At 37.8% G+C, this 21,885-nt stretch overlaps 1 protein-coding gene across 4 annotated transcripts in view; it reads right to left on the reverse strand.

Moving 5' to 3' along the window:
* Nucleotides 1–2,666: 2,666 nt before the first annotated feature.
* TAFA4 (TAFA chemokine like family member 4) overlaps nucleotides 2,667–21,885 on the reverse strand; it is a 200,683-nt gene continuing 181,464 nt past the window's right edge. For 3 of the 4 annotated variants that reach the window (XM_016941474.4, XM_054680785.2, XM_054680784.2), the window contains 2 exons: nucleotides 10,864–10,988; nucleotides 2,667–4,043 (listed from right to left, as the gene is read on the reverse strand). In XM_016941474.4, the coding sequence (XP_016796963.2) occupies nucleotides 4,032–4,043; nucleotides 10,864–10,988 (137 nt within the window). In that variant the 3' untranslated portion in view covers nucleotides 2,667–4,031. The remainder of the gene's footprint in view (nucleotides 4,044–10,863; nucleotides 10,989–21,885) is intronic. The other variant, XM_016941477.4, reaches the window with a different exon arrangement.

Consider the following 21,885-nt stretch of genomic DNA (forward strand, 5'->3'; position numbering starts at 1 on the left):
AGCCTCTGGCATGAGGAGGGGCTGGTGATCTGCCAATGAGCACAGTGGTATATGTAACTTACAGGCAGCTTATAGTCCAAGACCAACTACAGAGCAGTTTAATATTTTTAATGTTGTTCCTGGCCAGGTTTCCTTTAAATAAATCTTATAAAATACAAATATTCTTTTAAACTCAAGCAGAAATTCTGTTATGATTATTTTACCCATTGTTTAAATTTTAAATTTTTTTTATTATACTTTGTTTTAGGGTACATGTGCACAATATGCAGGTTTGTTACATATGTATACATGTGCCATGTTGGTGTGCTGCACCCATTAGCTCATCATTTACATTAGGAATGTCTCTGACTGCTTTCCCTCCCCCCTCTCCCCACCCCACAACAGGCCCCAGGGTGTGATGTTCCCCTTCCTGTGACCAAGTGTTCTCATTGTTCAATTCCCACCTATGAGTGAGAACATGCGGTGTTTGGTTTTCTGTCCTTGTGATAGTTTGCTGAGAATGATGGTTTCCAGCTTCATCCATGTCCCTACAAAGGACATGAACTCATCCTTTTTTATGGCTGCATAGTATTCCATGGTGTATATGTGACACATTTTCTTAATCCAGTCTATCATTGTTGGACATTTGGGTTGGTTCCAAGTCTTTGCTGTTGTGAATAGTGACACAATAAACATACGTGTGCATGTGTCTTTATAGCAGCATGATTTATACTCCTTTGGGTATATACCCAGTAATGCGATGGCTGGGTCAAATGGTATTTCCAGATCTAGATCCCTGAGGAATCGCCACACTGACTTCCACAATGGTTGAACTAGTTTACAGTCCCACCAACAGTGTAAAAGTGTTCCTATTTCTCCATATCCTCTCCAGCACCTGTTGTTTCCTGACTTTTTAATGATTGCCATTCTAACTGGTGTGAGATGGTATCTCATTATGGTTTTGATTTGCATTTCTCTGATGGCCAGTGATGATGAGCATTTTTTCATGTGTGTTTTGGCTGCATAAATGTCTTCTTTTGAGAAGTGTCTGTTCATATCCTTTGCCCACTTGTTGATGGGGTGGGTTGTTTGTTTCTTGTGAATTTGCTTGAGTTCTTTGTAGATTCTGGATATTAGCCCTTTGTCAGATGAGTAGATTACAAAAATTTTCTCCCATTCTGTAAGTTGCCTGTTCACTCTGATGGTAGTTTCTTTTGCTGTGCAGAAGCTCTTTAGTTTAATGAGATCCCATTTGTCAATTTTGGCTTTTGTTGCCATTGCTTTGGTGTTTTAGACATGAAGTCCTTGCCCATGCCTATGACCTGAATGGTATTGCCTAGGTTTTCTTCTAGGGTTTTTATGGTTTTTAGGTCTAACATGTAAGTCTTTAATCCATCTTGAATTAATTTTTCTATAAGGTGTAAGGAAGGCATCCACTTTTTAAAAAATGGGTAGCAACATGATATTCTTCATCAGTTTGTTGACACTGGGATAGTGGCAAAGAGCACAGGTGCTGGATGCAAACAGAATCTGGCTACAGATTTAAGGCTAGCCCATCACCTGGACACCTAGAATACAGAATAGTATTTTAAAAGTACTCTCAGAGAAAAAGAAATCTAGAATTTTCTGAATCTTACCATGACCCTCATTGTATAATTTCCAGTAATAACTCCCTGTGTGAGTTTGGGTCGGTCTAATATCTTGTAGGTCTTAAATTCTCCTCTATGAAATGGAAATACTCATAAAGATCTCCCAAATTGAGTAGAAAAATAGGTTTGTAGAGGGATAGAGAATTTTGCCAATAACTCTGAACAGTCTTGTAGAGCCTCCTTAAATGTAATTTATTAACAGAGTTCCACCTTTCCAATGTGGAAATGAAGGCAAAGGGGTACATGGTTTGGAGCAGCACATCCGGACATGAGGGAGAGAGAGAAAAATCTAGGTACTGTTCCTTTACGGAGACTTTTGCTGTGTCCACACAGATACAAGCGGCAAAGGTTTCTCAGGGGTTGAGACTACATGTGCCAGTCAGAGTCCTAACATGTTGTGACCAACAGCCTCAAAACTGTCCTGGTATGTTTGTTTGTTTTAAATTCTGCAAAAATACCAAAAATTCTCATACCTATTTCCCTACAGGAAAGGAATGGGAATGATAACATTAAAATACTTCTCAAAGCAAGCCCCATTTCAGGCCTTACTTTTGAAGTAAAAAAGTACACTTTGAAACAACAATGGATGAAATGGCAGCTTTGAGGCCTGCCATTTTCCCAAATGGACCACTGATTCCCTGGAAGTGGTTTACTCACCAGAGATGTACCTTAAGGTGAAGTACTGTCAAGTCACTGTTTCATGTACCATAAAATTTCCATATATATATATTTATATGTGTGTGTGTGTATTTAAATACATAGTTAAATATATATATATATTTAACTCAATACTAAAGGGAGCAAAGTATGCATAAAACATCATGAGTGTGCCTAAGTTTAATGCTACATAGGTTTGGGAGAAGAAACTAAGCTACCCAAATGTATGTGCCAACTTTGCCATATAGTTCAACATCCCCAAAGTTAGTTAAGTGTTATTTTTAAAAGGAGTTTTTCATGTTTAAAATGTGCAAGCCTAGGTAGGATGTTAACACAAAGTAAGTCTTAAGGCATATAATAATCACAAAAACATGTATGCCATCAGCAGGATGAATTTTTTTACTTATTCATAACAAATTTAGTAAGCATCTAGTCAAATTCAAAAATTTAGCCAACAAATCTTTCTGCAAGAATAAAATCAAATAACTGTTAGGCTATAAACAACATTAAAGTATTTATTTTCCCCCCATAAATGTGAAAGGACAGGGATAATTAACTTGGTGCAGAAACTATGTTTTTGGCATTTCTTAATATATAAAATTCATCCCATATTTTTACAGTAGTATGTACTTTAATAACTATACATGTAAAATCTGGGTCAGTCATTCTTCATCTGTTTCATATGTTTCCACATGACAGCATTTGAGAATATGTGGAGACACGTCTGCTGCAAAATCATTAAGCCAATCAGGACTAAGATGGCTAACACAGAAGTCACAGAAGTAGGGAAACAGCTAAGTTAAGAAGAACTCATTTACAGTCTAAAAATTCAGCACTGAAAGACTCCTGTCTCAGAGTTAAAATCTTTTCATATAATTGGCATAAATTTGATCTAAGAAATAACCCTTGATCTAAATTGAGATTGTTTTATATTTTAAATGATTTACCTACATGACTACACAAAAGCCGTAAAAATTCCAACAAGTTTTATAAATATGTTCTGATAGAGCTTTGGTTATAAAATATTGGAATTGATATGCTTCCTTAGCACTCAGTAAAATGGTACATTGAAGTTAAAATGCTCTCATTTTATCTCTGCTAACTGGACAATGGAAAGCAAAAAAAAATTAAAGGTAAAAATACAATGCACACACAATAATCCAACTATGTCCTTCTATTCTTCAAGGGTTATAAAATAAACGTTCTTTACCAGTTAATCAGTTGATCTCTAGCAGTAATTTTCTTCACCAGCTAATCTACATCTGCAAATATGTTTTGCCAAAATCTTTTTAGACCCCTTTAAAACCACTTTAATACAAGGACAAAAGGAAAAGTTCAAAAAAAGGAAAAGTTCAAAAGAGGAACAGAATGAGGACCCTTTGGAACATACATCCAAGTTCTTTCTTTTGTAAAAGCAGAAAGAAAGTGAAGAATGAACATGCCCTTAGTGGTGATCCATTTTGAAGACTCTGATTTGCTCTTCTCGGATTTCGGAGGTATGCTCCTTGGGAATCCGATAGGATGTCAAATGTGTGGTGGCCTGTGGTTATAATTCAATGAAATAAAATCACGAAGCAGAGAGGGCTGGGCCAGTTAAGTGAATGCCACCTCTCACAGCTCACATACACAAATATGAAGTTGCTGAAATCCTAGTCAATTTTCTGCAAAGGGGCCAGGATGGGAATCCAAGCAAAAGAGCTCCGCCTCCTGCTGCCCCTCCAGGATTGAAGCACACCTCTCTCTTCGCTACCGCGTTACCTAAAACAAATCAAAATAAGGGAACATTCAACACTCCATACCCACCAAAATAACCATTCCTGCCCCCGAGACCACAGTCCTGACTGTGAATACTTTATCAGTTTGTACATTTACCTATAACCGACCTCACCAAATCAACAGTTCAAATTCTGCTTTGCAGCCTAAAAGCAAGAAATATAAAGAATACATGCACAAAGACTTCCATAAGAGGGTATTACGCAGTCTGGCTTTGTATTTGTGAGGTTATAAAAATCCCATCTGATTAGGTACACTCATCGCCCATCATCCGTTCATGCATGCTGAGCATGCTTTGTTAATGGCACTAAAATTTTTTCAAATAAATGGTTGATTAAAATCAGTGCATGTCAAGATAAAAATGTTGCCTTTTTTATGTTATTTTTTATGCAGTTAACTTTCACTTTTGAAAATAGATTATTTTATAAAACTGCTGTATTATCCATTAAAAAGGTAGTGGTTGTATTTTTCAGACATCCAGGCTGATTGCTTATGATCTAAGAAAATAGAACAGCAGTTTCTATAGTTGATTGGTCATGTAAGAAATTTTACGTGTTAGTCAATATACCAGCTCAGATGGAAAAAAAAAAGTGTAAGACTTTAACGTGCCTATACCACAAAAATATTTTTTCAAAGCAAATTATTTGATAGTATAGTCCCCATACCCAGGCTTTAGACCCAATCAGCTATGTATGCAAACCTCAGCGCTGCTATTAACTGACATCTGGCCTTTATGTATTCAACAATATTACTCCCCTTTTGTTTGTGCTGGGTAACTACAGCAAACTAAACAAAAACCCTGCCCCCATGGAGCTTACCTTCTAGTGCAGGGACTGGAAAACTTTTACTGGAAAGGACTCAATATGGTAAATATTTTCAGCTCTGCAGGCCATACAGTCACTATAGCAACTACTTAACTCTGCCTTTGTTTCATTCACAAAAGTAGCCACAGACAATAAATAAATGAATGGGCATTGCTTTGTTCCGGACTTTATGTATAGATGGTAAAATCTGAATTTCATATAATCTTCTTGCATTCTGAAATATTCTGTTTTTGATTTTTTCCAACTACTTAAAAATGTAAAACCCAGTCTTAGCTTATGGCCCATACAAAAGCAGGCCAATGGCTGGATTTGGCCTGTAACCACAGTTTGCTGATCCCTATTCCAGAGGAAGAGGTTGGACAAACAGGTAAAATTAATAATATGGGAAACGGAGAAAAGTAAGGTAGTATAATAGAGGAAAGAAAGGTTGAAGCAGGGAGGGTAGAGGGCCGCTCTTCTATACAGGATGTCAAGGAAGGTTGAAGGAGGAGAGGGAGAGTTAAATGCAAGGACTTTGGCCTTTTTCTGAGGTTCAAGGAAGAGATGAGGAATGCATGGCAAGCCTGAACTGTCATAGAGTTGTGACAAATAGAACAAAGATGTAAGAGAAAGAGGAATCAAGGAGAATTCCAAGATCTTTGGCTTGAGCAACTGAATGATGGAGTTGGCCATGTTCTGTGATGGGGTAGACTGTCTCTCTTTGCCTTAGTTTCTTCATCTGCAAAATAGAGATAATAGTACCTGCCCCTGTCAGTTGTAGCAAAGAGTAAATAAAATATGTGACTTGAATGACACAGCCCAGTGGTTGACACATGGTTTGTACTCAGGAAATGGTGGCTATTGTGATGTTAGCTCTTTCTGGATCTATCAATCTACATCCGGGATGTAATTGTCAAAAGCATCTTCTTTGAGGCAACTTATTCCCTATGCCCAGCTCATTTTGGACAACTTCACTGAAGTTGGATGATAAAATGCTCTCAGACTTATTTTCCTTTAAAATCCTTTAAAATTATTATTGTACTGATTACATGTGGAAGATTCATTGCTACTACTGAATTTTGATGGATACAAGGCTACTAAGATGCCAGTATTAGCTCTACTCCCATTCATTAGGGTACCCTGAGCATTTCAAGTCTGACTATAGAGATCAGGGAAGACAAAACTTGAGGGTAAAGGAGTCATCTGAGCTGGACATTAAAAGACAAGTGGAATTTTAGAAGGGGAAGTGGAAAAAGGAGGCAGCAATGGTATGGGGAAATACATGGCCTGTACAATGATTGGCAGTGAAGGCCCATTTAAGATGCTTATAATCTGTATTTTGCATCAGTTTCCAATGGGGATCCATTGATGTTCTCTCAACAGGGAGGGAACCTGGGCAGGGAGTTTACCTTTGATGCAGAGAAAGCAAGGTATAAGCCAATTAAACGTGAGAACAGGTAGAGAGCTCAGTTAGACTAATGGTTCCCTCATACTGCCTGTTGATCACAATCACCCTAAGAACAACTTTTTTAAAAGCGTGGTTTTCTAAGCCCTATCCCAGACTTACTACACCAGAATATCCTAGAGGTAGAGTTCAAAACTGTGTTTTTTACACGTTCCTATGATAGCATTAAATTATTATTATATTGACAATGACCCATGGTGATGGCCCAAGAGACAGGCAGATTAGAGAGCCATTTGAGGAAGATACTGAAGACAAAACTGTTGCTTCCATTCTGTACAAATTTTTCAATATGAAATATTGGAAATATTTAGACAATATTTCCAATATGAAATATTGGAAATATTTAGACAATATTTCCAATATGAAATATTGGAAATATTTAGACAATATTTCCAATATGAAATATTGGAAATATTTAGACAATATTTCCAATATGAAATATTGGAAATATTTAGACAATATTTCCAATATGAAATATTGGAAATATTTAGACAATATTTCCAATATGAAATATTGGAAATATTTAGACAATATTTCCAATATGAAATATTGGAAATATTTAGACAATATTTCCAATATGAAATATTGGAAATATTTAGACAATATTTCCAATATGAAATATTGGAAATATTTAGACAATATTTCCAATATGAAATATTGGAAATATTTAGACAATATTTCCAATATGAAATATTGGAAATATTTAGACAATATTTCCAATATGAAATATTGGAAATATTTAGACAATATTTCCAATATGAAATATTGGAAATATTTAGACAATATTTCCAATATGAAATATTGGAAATATTTAGACAATATTTCCAATATGAAATATTGGAAATATTTAGACAATATTTCCAATATGAAATATTGGAAATATTTAGACAATATTTCCAATATGAAATATTGGAAATATTTAGACAATATTTCCAATATGAAATATTGGAAATATTTAGACAATATTTCCAATATGAAATATTGGAAATATTTAGACAATATTTCCAATATGAAATATTGGAAATATTTAGACAATATTTCCAATATGAAATATTGGAAATATTTAGACAATATTTCCAATATGAAATATTGGAAATATTTAGACAATATTTCCAATATGAAATATTGGAAATATTTAGACAATAGAAACTTTGAAAAACAAAATGAAGTAAAAGAATCAAGTAGGAAGTTTGCAAAGAGCTACTGAAAAAAATATACTATTCTCTAAAGCAGCTTTTCAACCTTCATACTATTGACATTTGGGGTCAAAAAATTGTTGTAGAAGCTGTCTGTGCTTTGTAGGATGTTTAGTAGCATCCCTGGCCTCTACCCACAAGATGCCAGTAGCATCCTCACAATGTGTGATGACCAGAAATATCCGAGACATTGCCAAATGTCTACTCATGGGCAAAATTGCCTCTGGTTGAGAACTGCTACTCTAAAGACATAGCTTTTCACCCTTAGTAGAGGATTCAAAAATAAGAACATTAAAAAGTCTAAAATGTCTTAAGATTCAAAGTGATTTGCTTCTGCTCGCAAACAAGATACGGCAAATGCTTGGCTTCGTTGCTAAGAAGATATCATACCCTTGTTAGAAGGCTTAAAATGGCAACCCCAGATAGTAAAAAAACTCTTTAGCTCACCGAATGCAGCAAAACCCAGATTTCAATTAAGAAAAAAAAAATTAAGGCAGGTCCACAGAGAGAGTCATATTTTCCCAAAAGAAGCAGTAGCTGCATCCCCTCTAGAGACACTGAAAACTATGTTGGCAGAGTAAATTCAGTGCCAATATTTTATACCTGGAAAAGATGACTAGTTAGGGAATTATCCTCTCTCTTTTCATATCTTCATCTAAAGCTATTAATATTCAAGTTAACTGCCAACTATTTTCATATTTGCATTTAAATGGAAAATAAAATTCTGACATAGCTGGCTTACTGGAGACCATCTTATTTTAGCTTATCTGTGTTTTGATGCTGCTGTGCATGAATTATTTAAAGAAAATGGAAACTATTTTGTTGGAAACTATTTTGTTATACAGTTTAGTTAATATGTCCTCTAGGGGGACAATTGTTCTGCTTTTCTAGGACCTCTGTCTTACCTGTGGTGTAAGGTCAGTAACAATTTTAAGAAAAAGATACTACTGGAAGCTAGTCACAGATCCACAAATAAATTTACTCTATGTGCATAAGATCCATAAAAGACATAAAATGTTTTATGCAGTTCAAGTCACATTGACTTGGATTAATAAAGGAAACAAAGTTTTATGACTTCAAGATTATTCTCAAGTGACATATCACTAAAAAAGCAGCCCAAGTATCATGATGGCTTGGGGAACTGTATTATCTTTCTACAACTTTTCAAAGTGCTAAATGAAATGTCACTACCATTGAGGATTTAGCTACAGCAAACTTACATTCCCAGCACAGAGCCAAAATGCCCCTAAAGGTTTGCTTCCTGCAAATGCCTTTTCTAACTACACATAAATAGAGAGCCGTTCTACCAAGAGAACTACAGTTGGCTTTTGCTCATGATCTTGTTTTATATTTATATATAAAAATCAATACAAATATAATCTTCCAAAATATTATTCCTTAGCCTACAAGAAATATGATGAAAGAAAATTTTTATCACTGATGGATGTAATACCCTAATTCATGGGTTACTCCAAGATTTTCGCTTAGGAAGGAATTAGGAAAAAATAGCTGAAATGGGACAAGGGAAAGATAGGGAAATTATCTTAAGGCAGGGTTTGCTTAGCAAGCACGCTGAGTCTATATAGCGTGGAAATTTATTGGGAATGGCTTAGAATGATACGAGTGTTGACCTCCTTGCACCACCAATAAATGACTCCATGGACTTATGCTGCTCTGGATATAAAAGCAGATATTAGATCATTATCCCAGTCATCTCAGTATCACTAACAAGGATAAGTTAGTTGACAACCGCAATTAATGTTGAAAATGGTCTGGTTTTACCTAGAGAATCAACCGACAACTATTCCATTGATAATCTGGGGTATAATATCAGCTAAAGTTCCCATTTAAAATGTATTGTAGAATCATATTTTCTAATATTTTGTTTTAGACTTAATATCTTTATATTTTAATATATTTTACAAAATCTTAATGTAAAAGTTCAAGTTCACACTTAGAAGGAGAACTGGCCTGTTTTTGACCTCCATGGCTGAAGATGAATTACTAAACAAACACTTAAGAGTTCTCATTCAAAGTATTCATAAAGGGGACGACATAAGAAAGGCAAGAAGCCATTCACTGTATGTACTTCCTACGGGATCAAAGCTCAATAGCAATGAGAACCAAAGAGTCACTCCATTCCAGTATGTCCAGCTCTAATGATCTTAGAATGACCTTGGTCATGTCATTTTTCATTCAAGAAATAGTTACCAAGGCATGTAGCTGGCTCTGGGACTAGCAGGGAAAGCAAAAACAAAGCCAGGGCCCAACATCAAAGCTCTCCCACCAGACAGAAAGCTCTAGGTATTAAGCAAAATACGGATAGCAATCTATGTAAAATGTAACCATAATAAATGCTCAGAGATACAGGGAGCATGAATTCAATCAGGAAAGATGTCCCTGAAAAAATGATGATTAGCCAGAAAAGAAAGGAGGGAAACATATTCTATGATATTCTATGAAGAGGGAACAGCCCATGCAAAAGGACCAGGGTAAGAGGGACTGACAAAAGGCCAGGATGTTTAGAGCAGCAAGAAGGAAGCGGAGGTGGTTTGGCCATGTTACTCATTAAGGACCAGGCAGAGGCTAGTGGACCAATCACCAGAGGGTGCCAGTGGAATATTTTGAGGTGGACTAGCTTAGAGGATGTGCATTTTACAAAATTATTGTAGTCACTGTGTAGGGACCAGACTGGAAGGCAGCAGTCTAGCAGTCTAGATTCATCTCCATATGAGATGGCAGATTGGACAAGAGGAGTAAGCACAGTGTTGAAGAATCATGGAAAAGTTGGGTAGTAAAAATCCTAAGGACAATGTAACCAACTGAACATAGGAAGAAGGTAGGTTTCTGGCTGGAGGACTGGGTAGACAATGGTGTTCTTCAGCAACAGTGAGAATTGAAAAGAGGACCATTTGGGGAGAAAAGTGTTGGCTTCTAAGTCTTGAATAAGAATCTCCAACCATTAAATCTCCTTTAAAGCAATAGGTATTTCTACTTGAGTAAATCATCTGGATGTGGATTCTTGTCATGGTGTTTTGATACATTGGCCTGTCGACTCTGAAACTTTTACTTTAAATCGGGCTTGTGAAGAAGCTGAAATGAATTTAGTAGCCCTGCCTAAAATAATGAATTCTCCCACCAAATCACTGTTCTATAAAATCTGACACACAGAATGATGCTGGGATATGCACCTTTCAAAAAGGCCAAAGCCGTAAGGTAGCACTGCCCAAGCAGATTTACCAACACATAATAATGGGTTCTTGATGGCAGAATAAAATCAAGGGGAGAAAGCCCCACAGTTGATAACTTGTAAGGTGTAGTTGCATTTTGTCTATACTTGCCTTCGTAGTTTTGACTTTATTGCCACTGCTACAGGACCAACCTGAGTAATCTGGCAGCACTTTACAATCCTCTCCTTCCAAACACGGATTCATGTGACACCACCATTTCTGAATCACAATGGAAGCTGGAAAACAAAGGCCAAATAATATTTGTGACACTGTTTCTTCCTCCAAAGATGGACAAAATAAAACTCAATACAGAGTAGTACACTGAGTTCAAAGATTGCTATTAAATTTACTGTTGGTAAATTTAAGGAATCCAATCAGGCATATACTCTACAAAACATTTCATTTTTTTATTAAAAATTGTAAAAGCAACAGATGTTGGTGACAACGCAGAGAAAAGGGAATGCTTACACACTGTTGGTGTGAAGGTAAATTAGTACAACCTCTATGGAAAACACTATGGAGATTTCTCAAAGAACTAAAAATCAACCACTCAATCCAGCAATCCCACCCCTGGCTATCTACCCAAAGGAAAAGAGACTGTTATATCAAAAAGACACCTACACTCATATGTTTATCGCAGCACTGGTAATAAATAGCAAAGTCATGGAATCAACATGTGTCCATCAATGGAGGACTGGATAAAGAAAATGTGGTATAGATATGCTATCAAATACTACTGAGCCACAGAAGAGAATGAAATCCTGTCTTTTACAGCAGCATGGATGGAACTGGAGGTCATTATTTTAAGTGAAATAACCCAGAAACAAAGTCAAAAGTCAGTCATTTTCTCACTTATAAATGAGAGCTGAATAATGTGTACGCAGAGACATAGAGTCATGGAACAACAGAAATTGGAGACTTGGAAGGGTGGGAAGGACGAGAAGTTACTTAAAGGGTACAAAGTACACTATTTGGGTGATGGCTACACTAAAAGCCCAGACTTCACCACTGTGTACCCTTAAATTTATACAAATATAAAACAGATCGCTTTTCTGTGTACCCTTAAATTTATACAAATATAAAACAGATCGCTTTTGCAGTGGACTGCCCAATTGTAAAATACAGCTGGTGAGATCTCAGGCTTTGTGGTGGGCTTGCCTGGGTTTGAATCTGACTGTGTCATTGTCTAGATTACACTAGTTCTCGGACTTCTCTTAGTGTCAGTTTCTTCATTTGAAAAGTAGATCCTCACCCCAGGATGTTAAGAGGATAAAGTTAATCCACGTGTGAAAGTCTTTGCTGACTTTGAGCCAGTCACAATAGTCTCAGAAAATGTCAGCTGTTAATATGGTCATCATCTTTGATTGCAGGTTACAATGGTATTGCAACTGGTTCTTAAGTTTGATGCTGTCAATAGCAAAAACTAAAAGCACTAAAAATTTCCATCATACATGGTATTCATCTCTCCATGCCATTCTAGTGAGTGGACAGCAACCACTTAAAGTCAATTACAAGAAGCCACAGGAACGTGGGAGGGCCTGGCATTCCTTCACCTTTTCATATGCCTGTTAGTCATTTGTATGTCTTCCTTGGAAAAATATCAATTCAGCTCCTTTTCCTACTTTTTAATTAGGGTATTAATTTTTGGCAATTGAGCAGGTAGGTTTCTTTTATATTTTGGATCTTAACTCCTTATCAGATATATGGCTTGCAAATATTTTCTACCATTCTCTAGGCTGCTTTTTCATTTGATGTAGTCCCAATTGTTTATTTTTGCTTTTGTTGCCTGTACTTTTGGTGTCATAACCAAAACATCTAAGATCAATATCAAGGACCTTTTTCCCTATGTTTTCTTCTAGGAGTTTCATAGTTTCATTTCACAGATTACATTTACATCCTTTTCAAGTTAACTTTTCCATGTGGTTTAAGTCACAGGTCTAACTTCATTCTTTTGCATGGGAATATCTAATTTTCCCAGCACCCTTTATTGAAGAGACTATCCTTTCCCCATTGTGTAGTCTTGTCACCCTGTCAAAGACTAGTCAACTAGAAATGCATGGATTTATTTCTGAGTTGTCTATTCTGTTCCATGGGTCTACATGTCTATTTTTATGCCAGTGCCATACTGTTCTGATAACTATAGCTTTGTAATATAATTTGAATCGGGCTGTGTGCCTCCAACTCTGTTCTTCTTTTTCAAAATTGCTTTAGCTATTTGGGGTCTTTTGTGGTTCTATATGAATTTTAGGACTGTTTTTCTATCTTTGTGGAAAATGCCACTGGAATTTTGTTAGGGATTGTATCTGTAGATTGCTTTGGAGAGTATGGACATTTTAACAATATTTTTTCAATCCACGAACACAGGATATTGTTCTGTTTCTTTCATTAATGTCTTACAGTTTTTAGTGTACTGATTTTTTTACCTCCTTGGTTAAATTGATTCTTAAGTGTTTTATATTTTTTGATGCTATTATAAAAATAGGATTGTTTCCTTAATTTCTTGGATTGTTCATTGCTAGAGAAATGCAACTGAGTTTTGGATGTAGATTTTGTATTCTGCAGCTTTACTGAATTTATTAGCACCTGGTATTTAAAGAAGAACTTGGCTGGGTGCCATGACTCATGCCTGTAATCCCAGCACTTTGGGAGGTCCAGGCAGGCAGATCATGAGGTCAGGAGATCGAGATCATCCTGGATAACAACGTGAAACCCCATCTGTACTAAAAATTTTAAAAAGCCAGGCGTGGTGGTGGGTGCCTGTAGTCCCAAGCTACTTAGGAGGCTGAGGCAGGAGAATGGTGTGAACCCGGGAGGTGGAGCTTGCAGTGAGCTGAGATCACGCCAGTGCATTCCAGCCTGGGTGACAGAGCAAGACTCCGTCTCAAAAAAAAACTCTCCACTTTCTCTTCCAAAGAATCGAAGAAGAGAATACACTTCCAAACTCATTTAATAACGCCAGCATTACCTTCATGCCCAAGCCAGATTAGGACACTACAAAAAAGAAAATTATAGGCCAATATCCTTGATAAACATAGATCAAAAATCCTCAACAAAACACTAGCAAACTGCATTGAACGGCACATTAAGAGGATACTCCACTATGATTAAATGGGATTTATCCTTGGGCTGCAAGAATGCTTAATCAATAAATGTGATACAGCACATTAACAGAATGAAGGATAAAAATCATATGGTCATCTGCTGCAGAAAAATCATTTGACCAAATTCAACATCCCTTTATGATAAAAACTCTCAAAAAAGATAATTTTATACAGAAGGAATGTACTTCAACATAATAAAGGTCATATATGACAAGACATGGATATCTACGCTCACCATTTCTATTCAATAGAGTACCAAAAGTCTTAGAGCAAGCAGGCAAGAAAAAAATTAAAAAGGTACTTAAATTAGAAAGGAAGAAGTTAAATTTTCTTTGCAGGCAACGTAGTCTCATATATAGGAAGCCCTGAAGACTTTCCTGATAGGTTTGACTCAAACTATGCTGCCTGTGAAGTCAGAAACTCTAGTTCAAACAAAGCTTTACAAATCCTAACAGCTACTTTTTATTGAGGGCCAGGCACCCTGCTAATTTCCTTCCTGCATTTTCTAATTTAAACCTCACTACAAACCTGAGGTTAAAAATTATTTTTCAGGGCAGGGAGGTGAGGGATAAAAGACTACACATGAGGTACAGTGTATACTGCTCAGGTGAGGGGTGCACCAATATCTCAAATTACCACTAAAGAACTTACCCATGTAATAGAAAACCACTTGTTCCCCAAAACCTTTTGAAATAAAAAATATTTTTAAAAACATTATCCTGTACTTCATCGAAATGAAAAAACTGAGGTCCAGGGGCCTTAAGTGACTAGGGCAAGGTCACAGAGTCTGAAAACAGTCAAACAAGCTCTTGAAGAGAGGCAGTCTAATGCTAGAGCCCAAGTGCTAAAGCTTATATTCATACCTCCCTTCCTTATGCATCTACTAGAAACAAATCCTTGTATGGAAGGAGGAAGCCAGTGCATTCAAACAGTTCCCCAGACAAACACTATGTGGCATGATGAGAGCACAGGACAATTTCATTATCCACTGAAGGGGCCAGACATTGTAGAATCTTCTCCACAAGTGGCCACATTGTCCCTGATTCTGGCCGAATATACTGAGCTACTATCTAGTGATATCCATCAAAACAAATAGTACCTAAGGCAGGTGGATTTGTGATCTAGGGTAACCACTTGTTATTTAAATCAGGCATTGCCAACACCAAGAAAGGAATCTAGCCAAATTGGTTATTTATTGTGCCAGAGACTGCCACTAAACTGGGATGGATGTACATAGCAGGTAAAGCCTAATAAAGTTATATTCTTGGCCAGGCATGGTGCCTGTAATCCCAGCACTTTGGTGGGCAGATCACTTGAGGTCAAGAGTTCAAGACCAGCCTGGCCAACGTGATGAAACCCCGCCTCTACTAAAAATGCAAAAATTCACCGGGCATGGTGGTGTGCACCTGTAGTTCCAGCTACTCAGGAGGCTGAGGCAGAAGAATCACTTGAGCCCGGGAGGCAGAGGTTGCAGTGAGCCGAGATCGTGCCACTGCACTCCAGCCTGGGTGACAGAGCAAGACTCTGTCTCAAAAAAAAAAAAAAGTTATATTCTTTGCAGCCTCAAATATCATAACAATTTCCCCTTGCAACTTCATGGAGCTGTGTCACTTTCAAAGCACTTCTCCTTACTGTTCCTCTTTTGATTGTCCCAACAACCTTCAGAAGCCAGAAAGGGGAGCCAGATGGTACCACAAATAAAAACCAGAGCTTCCCTCAGAGTTAGTAAAGGGGTGGAGGGTGGTACTAGAATCTAGATTCTCTTCTTCTCTATCCAGTAGTCTTTCTACTGTATCACAATTTACAATAATATTTTAGATTAGGAAGTACTACATAGAGTTTTACTATACTCATAGTGTTGACCACTCATTCTTGTCTGAATACCACAGATTGGTTCCAAGTGGATATAAAAATAAATAAGAGATGGTCCCCAGACCTCAATTTAAAATACCATCTGCAGGACTAGAAAAGTTACACAAATGTTGACAGAGCTTAGTTGTATTTACATAGAATTAGAGCTGAATTTAAAATACTTTGTCTTCAAAACTCTTCCTCAGACTAACTTTCTTCCATTCAGGAGTGAGAACCCGTGTACTTTGGGAAGGTATCAGAGTTTCATGAAAGATTCAAAAGCAGTCTTGGCAGGTGGCCAGAGGTCCACAATTGAAGACAGGAGTGACAGTGACGGTTCCACCTGGAAGCCAGCAGACGCATGTGGCTGAAGTGAGAGATGGTCAGGGAAGCCCTGGACACCCAGATTAGGAGGGTGTCTGGGAAGGAACCATTAGGGGCTCTCGAGGAAAATTCAAGATTAGACTTGGGTCTCTCAGCAGCAGACAGCCAGGGAAGGAGTCTGAGCCAATAAGTGCAATAAGGTAGACAAAACTGGGTGCCAGAAGAGTTTGAGAAGAACGAACTCTAAAACAGAAGAGCAACTGAGGTGGGAGTGAAGTGAGAAATTGCGGAATAAATTCCCTGCAGAGAAAAAGAATGAATCAGATAATCTCAACCTTTCAGCAGATAAATGCCAGCCAGCACTTACTTACTGAACCCATGGGGACACAAGGTACTTCTGATGCCAAAACCTAGAAAAGGAGCTGGAGGGGAAAATAAAAATGACAGATCCGGATGTATATCACAGAACACTATGCCACTTCTTAACTACAGGAAAAAAAATCAGCATTTACCTAGTGTTTAGGGATTTAAATAAAAAAATTTAAAAAGGAAACCTGAAAGACCAAGCCAGAACTCTTATGAGATTATCTACCAGGTTTTTCATTTAATTGGAAAATATGGAGTGATGCTTTCTTCTAAAAACAGATTTGCTTCAGATTCCTTAAAATAGCAAGCTGCCCTGAAATGTAAAGGAGTCCTATTTGCAAATACATATTTTCCTATCTCACAGAAGAATACATTGTGAGGTGCCCCTATTGGTCAATGTGTTACCCATGATGGAGTTTCTTTGTGAAAGGCTTTATGGCAAGTGCTCTCAGGAATGACAGACGTAGAAGGAAACACCACAATAATCAAAAGACACATTGCAAATTCCGTTATGAGTTAAGGATTGATTAAAAACTGACAGCAAAGGTAAGAACCCACTGAGGGCTCGACCTGACAGAGAATAAGGTGATTAAATAGCCAGGAAATTTAAGCTTCCAGTGCACCTTCAGCCTCACTAGCAGGGACAAAGGACTCAGAAGTAGGATTTTATTAAAGTTACTGGTGAGAACATCTGCCCACTTTACTGAGCCTTGTCTCCACAGGAAAATAAGTTTGTAGGAGGCATAGATATTTTTTTCCTGTTACAAAATATCATAATACACTTTAAATGAGAAAGTGTCTTGTCACTTCTATTTTTAAAATAAAATTCGTTTAAAAGCCCCATGCTTCCTGACTTATGAAAACACATAATACCCCTATCTTCAAGCTGCCAACCTGTAATGAATTTCCAGTTTTATGCAGAAAGAAAGAAAAAAATAAAGACAGTGAAGCCCTCCCTGGTTTTGTGGTAGCAACTGCTATATTCTATAATGCTGTTGTCGAGGTGAAAATTTCATGTGATAATTAGCTGTTTTGCTTCTGGTACATTTTCCTTACTCTCTATTGTATAAAATGAGTTTTATTTTGTATTCTTTTCCCAAATAAACATCACTCAGTTAAACAGAACACAATTATGTATTCATACAGTTACTTAGATAAGCCAGACTTCAAATTATAATAACCAAGAACATGCTTACTTTTCATGAGTTGGATTCTTACTTGCTGATCTAGTTTAGCTGTATTTACATGGTGTGATGGTTAATATTAAGTGTCAACTTCATTGGATTAAAGGATGCAAAGTATTGTTCCTGGGTATGCCTGTGAGGGTGTTGCCAAAGGAGATTAACATTTGAGTTAGTAGACAAGGAAAGGCAGACCCACCCTTAATCTGGGTGGGCACTATCTAATCACCTGCCAGCACAGCTAGGATAAAAGCAGGCAGAGGAGCAGATCTTTCTCCCGTGCTGGATGCTTCCTGCCCTCAAACATTAGACTCCAAGTTCTTCAGCTTTTGGACTCTTGGAGTTAGTTACACCAGTGGTTTCCCAGGGGCTCTGGGCTCTCAGGCCTTCAGCCATGGGCTGAAGGCTGCACTGTTGGCTTCCGTACTTTTGAGGTTTTGGGTCTAGGACTGGCTTCCCGGCTCCTCAGCTTTCAGACAGCCACTTGTGGGAATTCACCTTGTTACTGTGTGAGTTAATACTCCTAATAAACTCCCCTTCATATATACATCTATCCTATTAGTCCTGTCCCTCTAGAGAACCCTAATACACATGGTGAAAGATATTCTAAAGAAAAATGTATGTTTCTACTGCAACTATGAACAGAAAAGAAAACATCTTCCTAGAATATATGCTTTATAGAATATGCTCCAAGATTTTAACACTTTGTGTCTTCAGTTATTTCAATCATATTATTATTTCAAGACTCTGTGTTCTTTAAAAATTAAGCCATTAACTTTTATATTTCTTGTTAAGAAAAGAAGCCATACCAACTTGACCCAGCTAACAGGCATAAGAGCAGTAGTTAGAGCACTAACCATTTTTTACAAGGAATCTTACTTGTTCACACATTCTGCAAGTAACACAATATTGTTAGTTCCACAAAGTACACAGAGTACTGAGTCAGTGCATGAGTACACATACACTGATCTTTTGGAATCTACGTTTGTCCTCTCTACTAAAAGCAGACCCACACAAGCATATCCACATACATTGGAAACCTCTAAGTCAGGGTTTCTCAACCTGAATGTCATTGACATTTGGACCTTGTTAATTCTTTATCGTGGCGGTCAATCCCGTGCATTGTAAGATGTAAGGCAGCACTTCCTCCCTCTACATGCTACACACCAGTAGCACCCTCTCCCAGCTGTCTTGAGACAATGTCAAATATCCCCAAGGGGGCAAAATCGCCCCTGGTTGAGAAACTGATCTACAGTTTGAAGGCATACTAACTCAAAACGAGAGGTTGTGCTAGTTCATCAGACCTGCTCAAAGCTCTTACTTAGGAAAATAATTCTAATCCACGATAAACACCATGCCACCTCTATTTTATGTCTTCCTTCCTGCCCCTACCATGGGCAATTCCATGAATTTAAAGTTTTTGCACACCCACTTGTGAGTTCTCTCTCTCTCTCTCTCAAACACACACACTGATATGGTTTGGCTCTGCCCCCACCCAAATCTCATCTTGAATTGTAGCTCATACAAGCCCCATGTTTCATGGGAGGACCTGGTGCAAGGTATTTGAATCATGAGGGTGGGGTTTTTTTCCCATGCTGTTCTTGTGATAGTGAATAAATCTCAGAAGATCTGATGGTTTTATAAAGGGCAGTTCCCCTGCACACACTCTCCTGCCTGCTGCCATGTAAGACATGCCTTTGTTCCTCCTTCACCTTACACCACGATTGTGAGGCCTCCCCAGCCACGTGAAACTGTGAGTCCATTAAACCTCTTTTGCTTTATAAATTACCCATTCTCGGGTATGTCTTTATTAGCAGCGTGAGACTAATACACACACATGCATGCTCGCACACACAAATCCTGACTGATTGTGAGCTCACCATGAAACCTATGCTGACGAGGTGATCTGTCAAATTTAGGCATCACATTTTTCCTTCTCCGGAATCTTACAGTGCTTTATATAAACTTTGTTCATAATACTTCATACTCTTTCTTATTGGCACACTCTCTTAAAACGCAAATTCCCAAAATTCCCAGAAGGCAGGAATTAAATCCTAAAATTTGACTTATTCTAAGGCCTCTCACATCAAGGGTCCTTTTACCTTTCCAAGCCAGACCAAGCTACTCTAGTTCCCGAGTTAGCCCCACTCACTCTCATATGCTTTGTGCTGCCTTGTTCCCTGACTCCCTCCACCGTCATATCCTTCTACCTACTAAATTCAGACTCATTGCTTCTCAAGGGGCAGCATCCCTGACCACCTCTCTGTTCTCCCTTTGAGTCCTTCATTAATAAAAGTTTGTTTCTCTGAACTAGTAAACTCTGAGTTCCTTGAAACCAGGACCTGAGTCTCCTTATCATGCTTCCATCTGGCATCTAGGGCAGGTCAGGCACAAAGGTGCCAAATTAAAATGATTGATGAATGAACCAACATATGCAATATACATATCCTCCCAACTCCCAAAGTGTTTTGGCAAAATCCTCTCTGTCATTCATGTGTCTGCACTGAGAAAAATACGTTTTAAGTGGAAGGAGAACAAGCCCAGTGAAAACACATTGTAAAGACAGACCCTATGTCTCATCACACAGCCCATAAAGCCATGAAACTTGTCTGCAGTCCACACAGTAACTCTCCTTCTTAACTAAATGAATTGACATCTTGAAAAAGTGGGCCGGGTGCAGTGGCTCATGCCTGTAATCCCAGCACTTTGGGAGGCCAAGGCGGGTGGATCACAAAGTCAGGAGATCGAGACCATCCTGGCTAACATGGGGAGACCCCGTCTCTACTAAAAATACAAAAAAATTAGCCAGGCATGGTGGCACGCACCTGTAGTCCCAGCTACTCGGGAGACTGAGACAGGAGAAACACTTGAACCCGGGAGGCAGAGGTTGCCGTGAGCAGAGAGCACGCCACTGCACTCCAGCCTGGGCGAAAAAGCGAGACTCCGTCTCAAAAAAAAAAAAAAAAAGTGATAGAAATTGGGGCATCAAAAACTTTTTTAAATAGCTTTGAAAAGTAACTACTTTCCATTTCTGAGCTTTTGTTTTATTAATCTTTTAAACCCAATATTTAGAAACCATTTTGACAAAACAAACTTCCTTGTACTACACATTTGTCTCATTTTATCATAAAACCATTCAGCATTATCTCTATAGAGCAGTATTTTGATAAATGTGTAGAATATAGTTTCCACCATAAAACAGACCTGTATATGCCAGCCGAAGATTCACAAAGAAGAATGCTTACCAGCTGAATAGCTGTCTGTTTCAGGACCCAAGTAACCACAGTCTCACAATCAAATAATTCCCTGTCCCGTCTCCCAAATCCCCAATGTATATTAAAGACCCACTTCAATAACTCAGGGGAGGTTTCATAAGTTAATTATAATAAAAAAGTTTGGCAGAAGGGGAACAGCTAATTATTTTCCCTGTTTATTTAATATAATCTATGGTTTTATAGAAAAGCAATGAAAACACTAGATAATTATCTGTGGTGTGGATTAACAGAAATGCAAAAGGATATTCCAGTTTCTATGTCGGCATTAATTAGTGCCCCATGCCAACATCTTCTTGCCTTTGTTTTAATTTAAATGTAAATTCAGGTAAATTTTATATTTTAGATCCTTTCTATTCTTATTGACAAATAAGATAAGAGGAACATATCAGCAGAGAATAGGTCTTCTCACATTCCAATTAGGGCATGATACTGCATAATTATTATGAGATAAATATTAAGCAGGTAAAGCTAAAAAGCCCTAATGGAAACATATTCAGATAAGGAAGAGATCAAAGAGAGATGAAATCAGACATACATCCCAACCAAAGCTTAAACTTCCTACACTTCTCAGTGACTTTGATCCAATAAACATTTATTGAACACCGACTGTTTGCCAGACAATGTTAGGTATAGGAGACACAAGTTGAAAGACACAATCTCACCTTTCAGGGTACTGGCACTCTCTGACCACAAATGTTACACTCAAGTTACATGTTTACATCAAGCATAACCTGCACTTTCCAATGTGAAGCTTTAAGCCACAAGTCCCTATTAAATCTAAATTTACACTAGCCACATTTCAAATGCTCCATAGCCACGGGTGGCTAATGGCTACTAGCCACACTGGACATATATATCATCACATATAGATATCTATCTACACAGGTTATGTCCATAAATATATAGAGAGGGAACATGTGCATCATCACAGAACATTTTAGTAGACAGCACTGCATAGACTCTGCTCAGATGCTCCAGGACTGGTCCGTATCACTGATCCTGTGACACTAGGGAAACCATTTAGTTAACCTGAGA

This window comes from Pan troglodytes, chromosome 2 (assembly GCF_028858775.2).
Source record: "Pan troglodytes isolate AG18354 chromosome 2, NHGRI_mPanTro3-v2.0_pri, whole genome shotgun sequence".
Lineage (NCBI taxonomy): Eukaryota > Metazoa > Chordata > Mammalia > Primates > Hominidae > Pan > Pan troglodytes.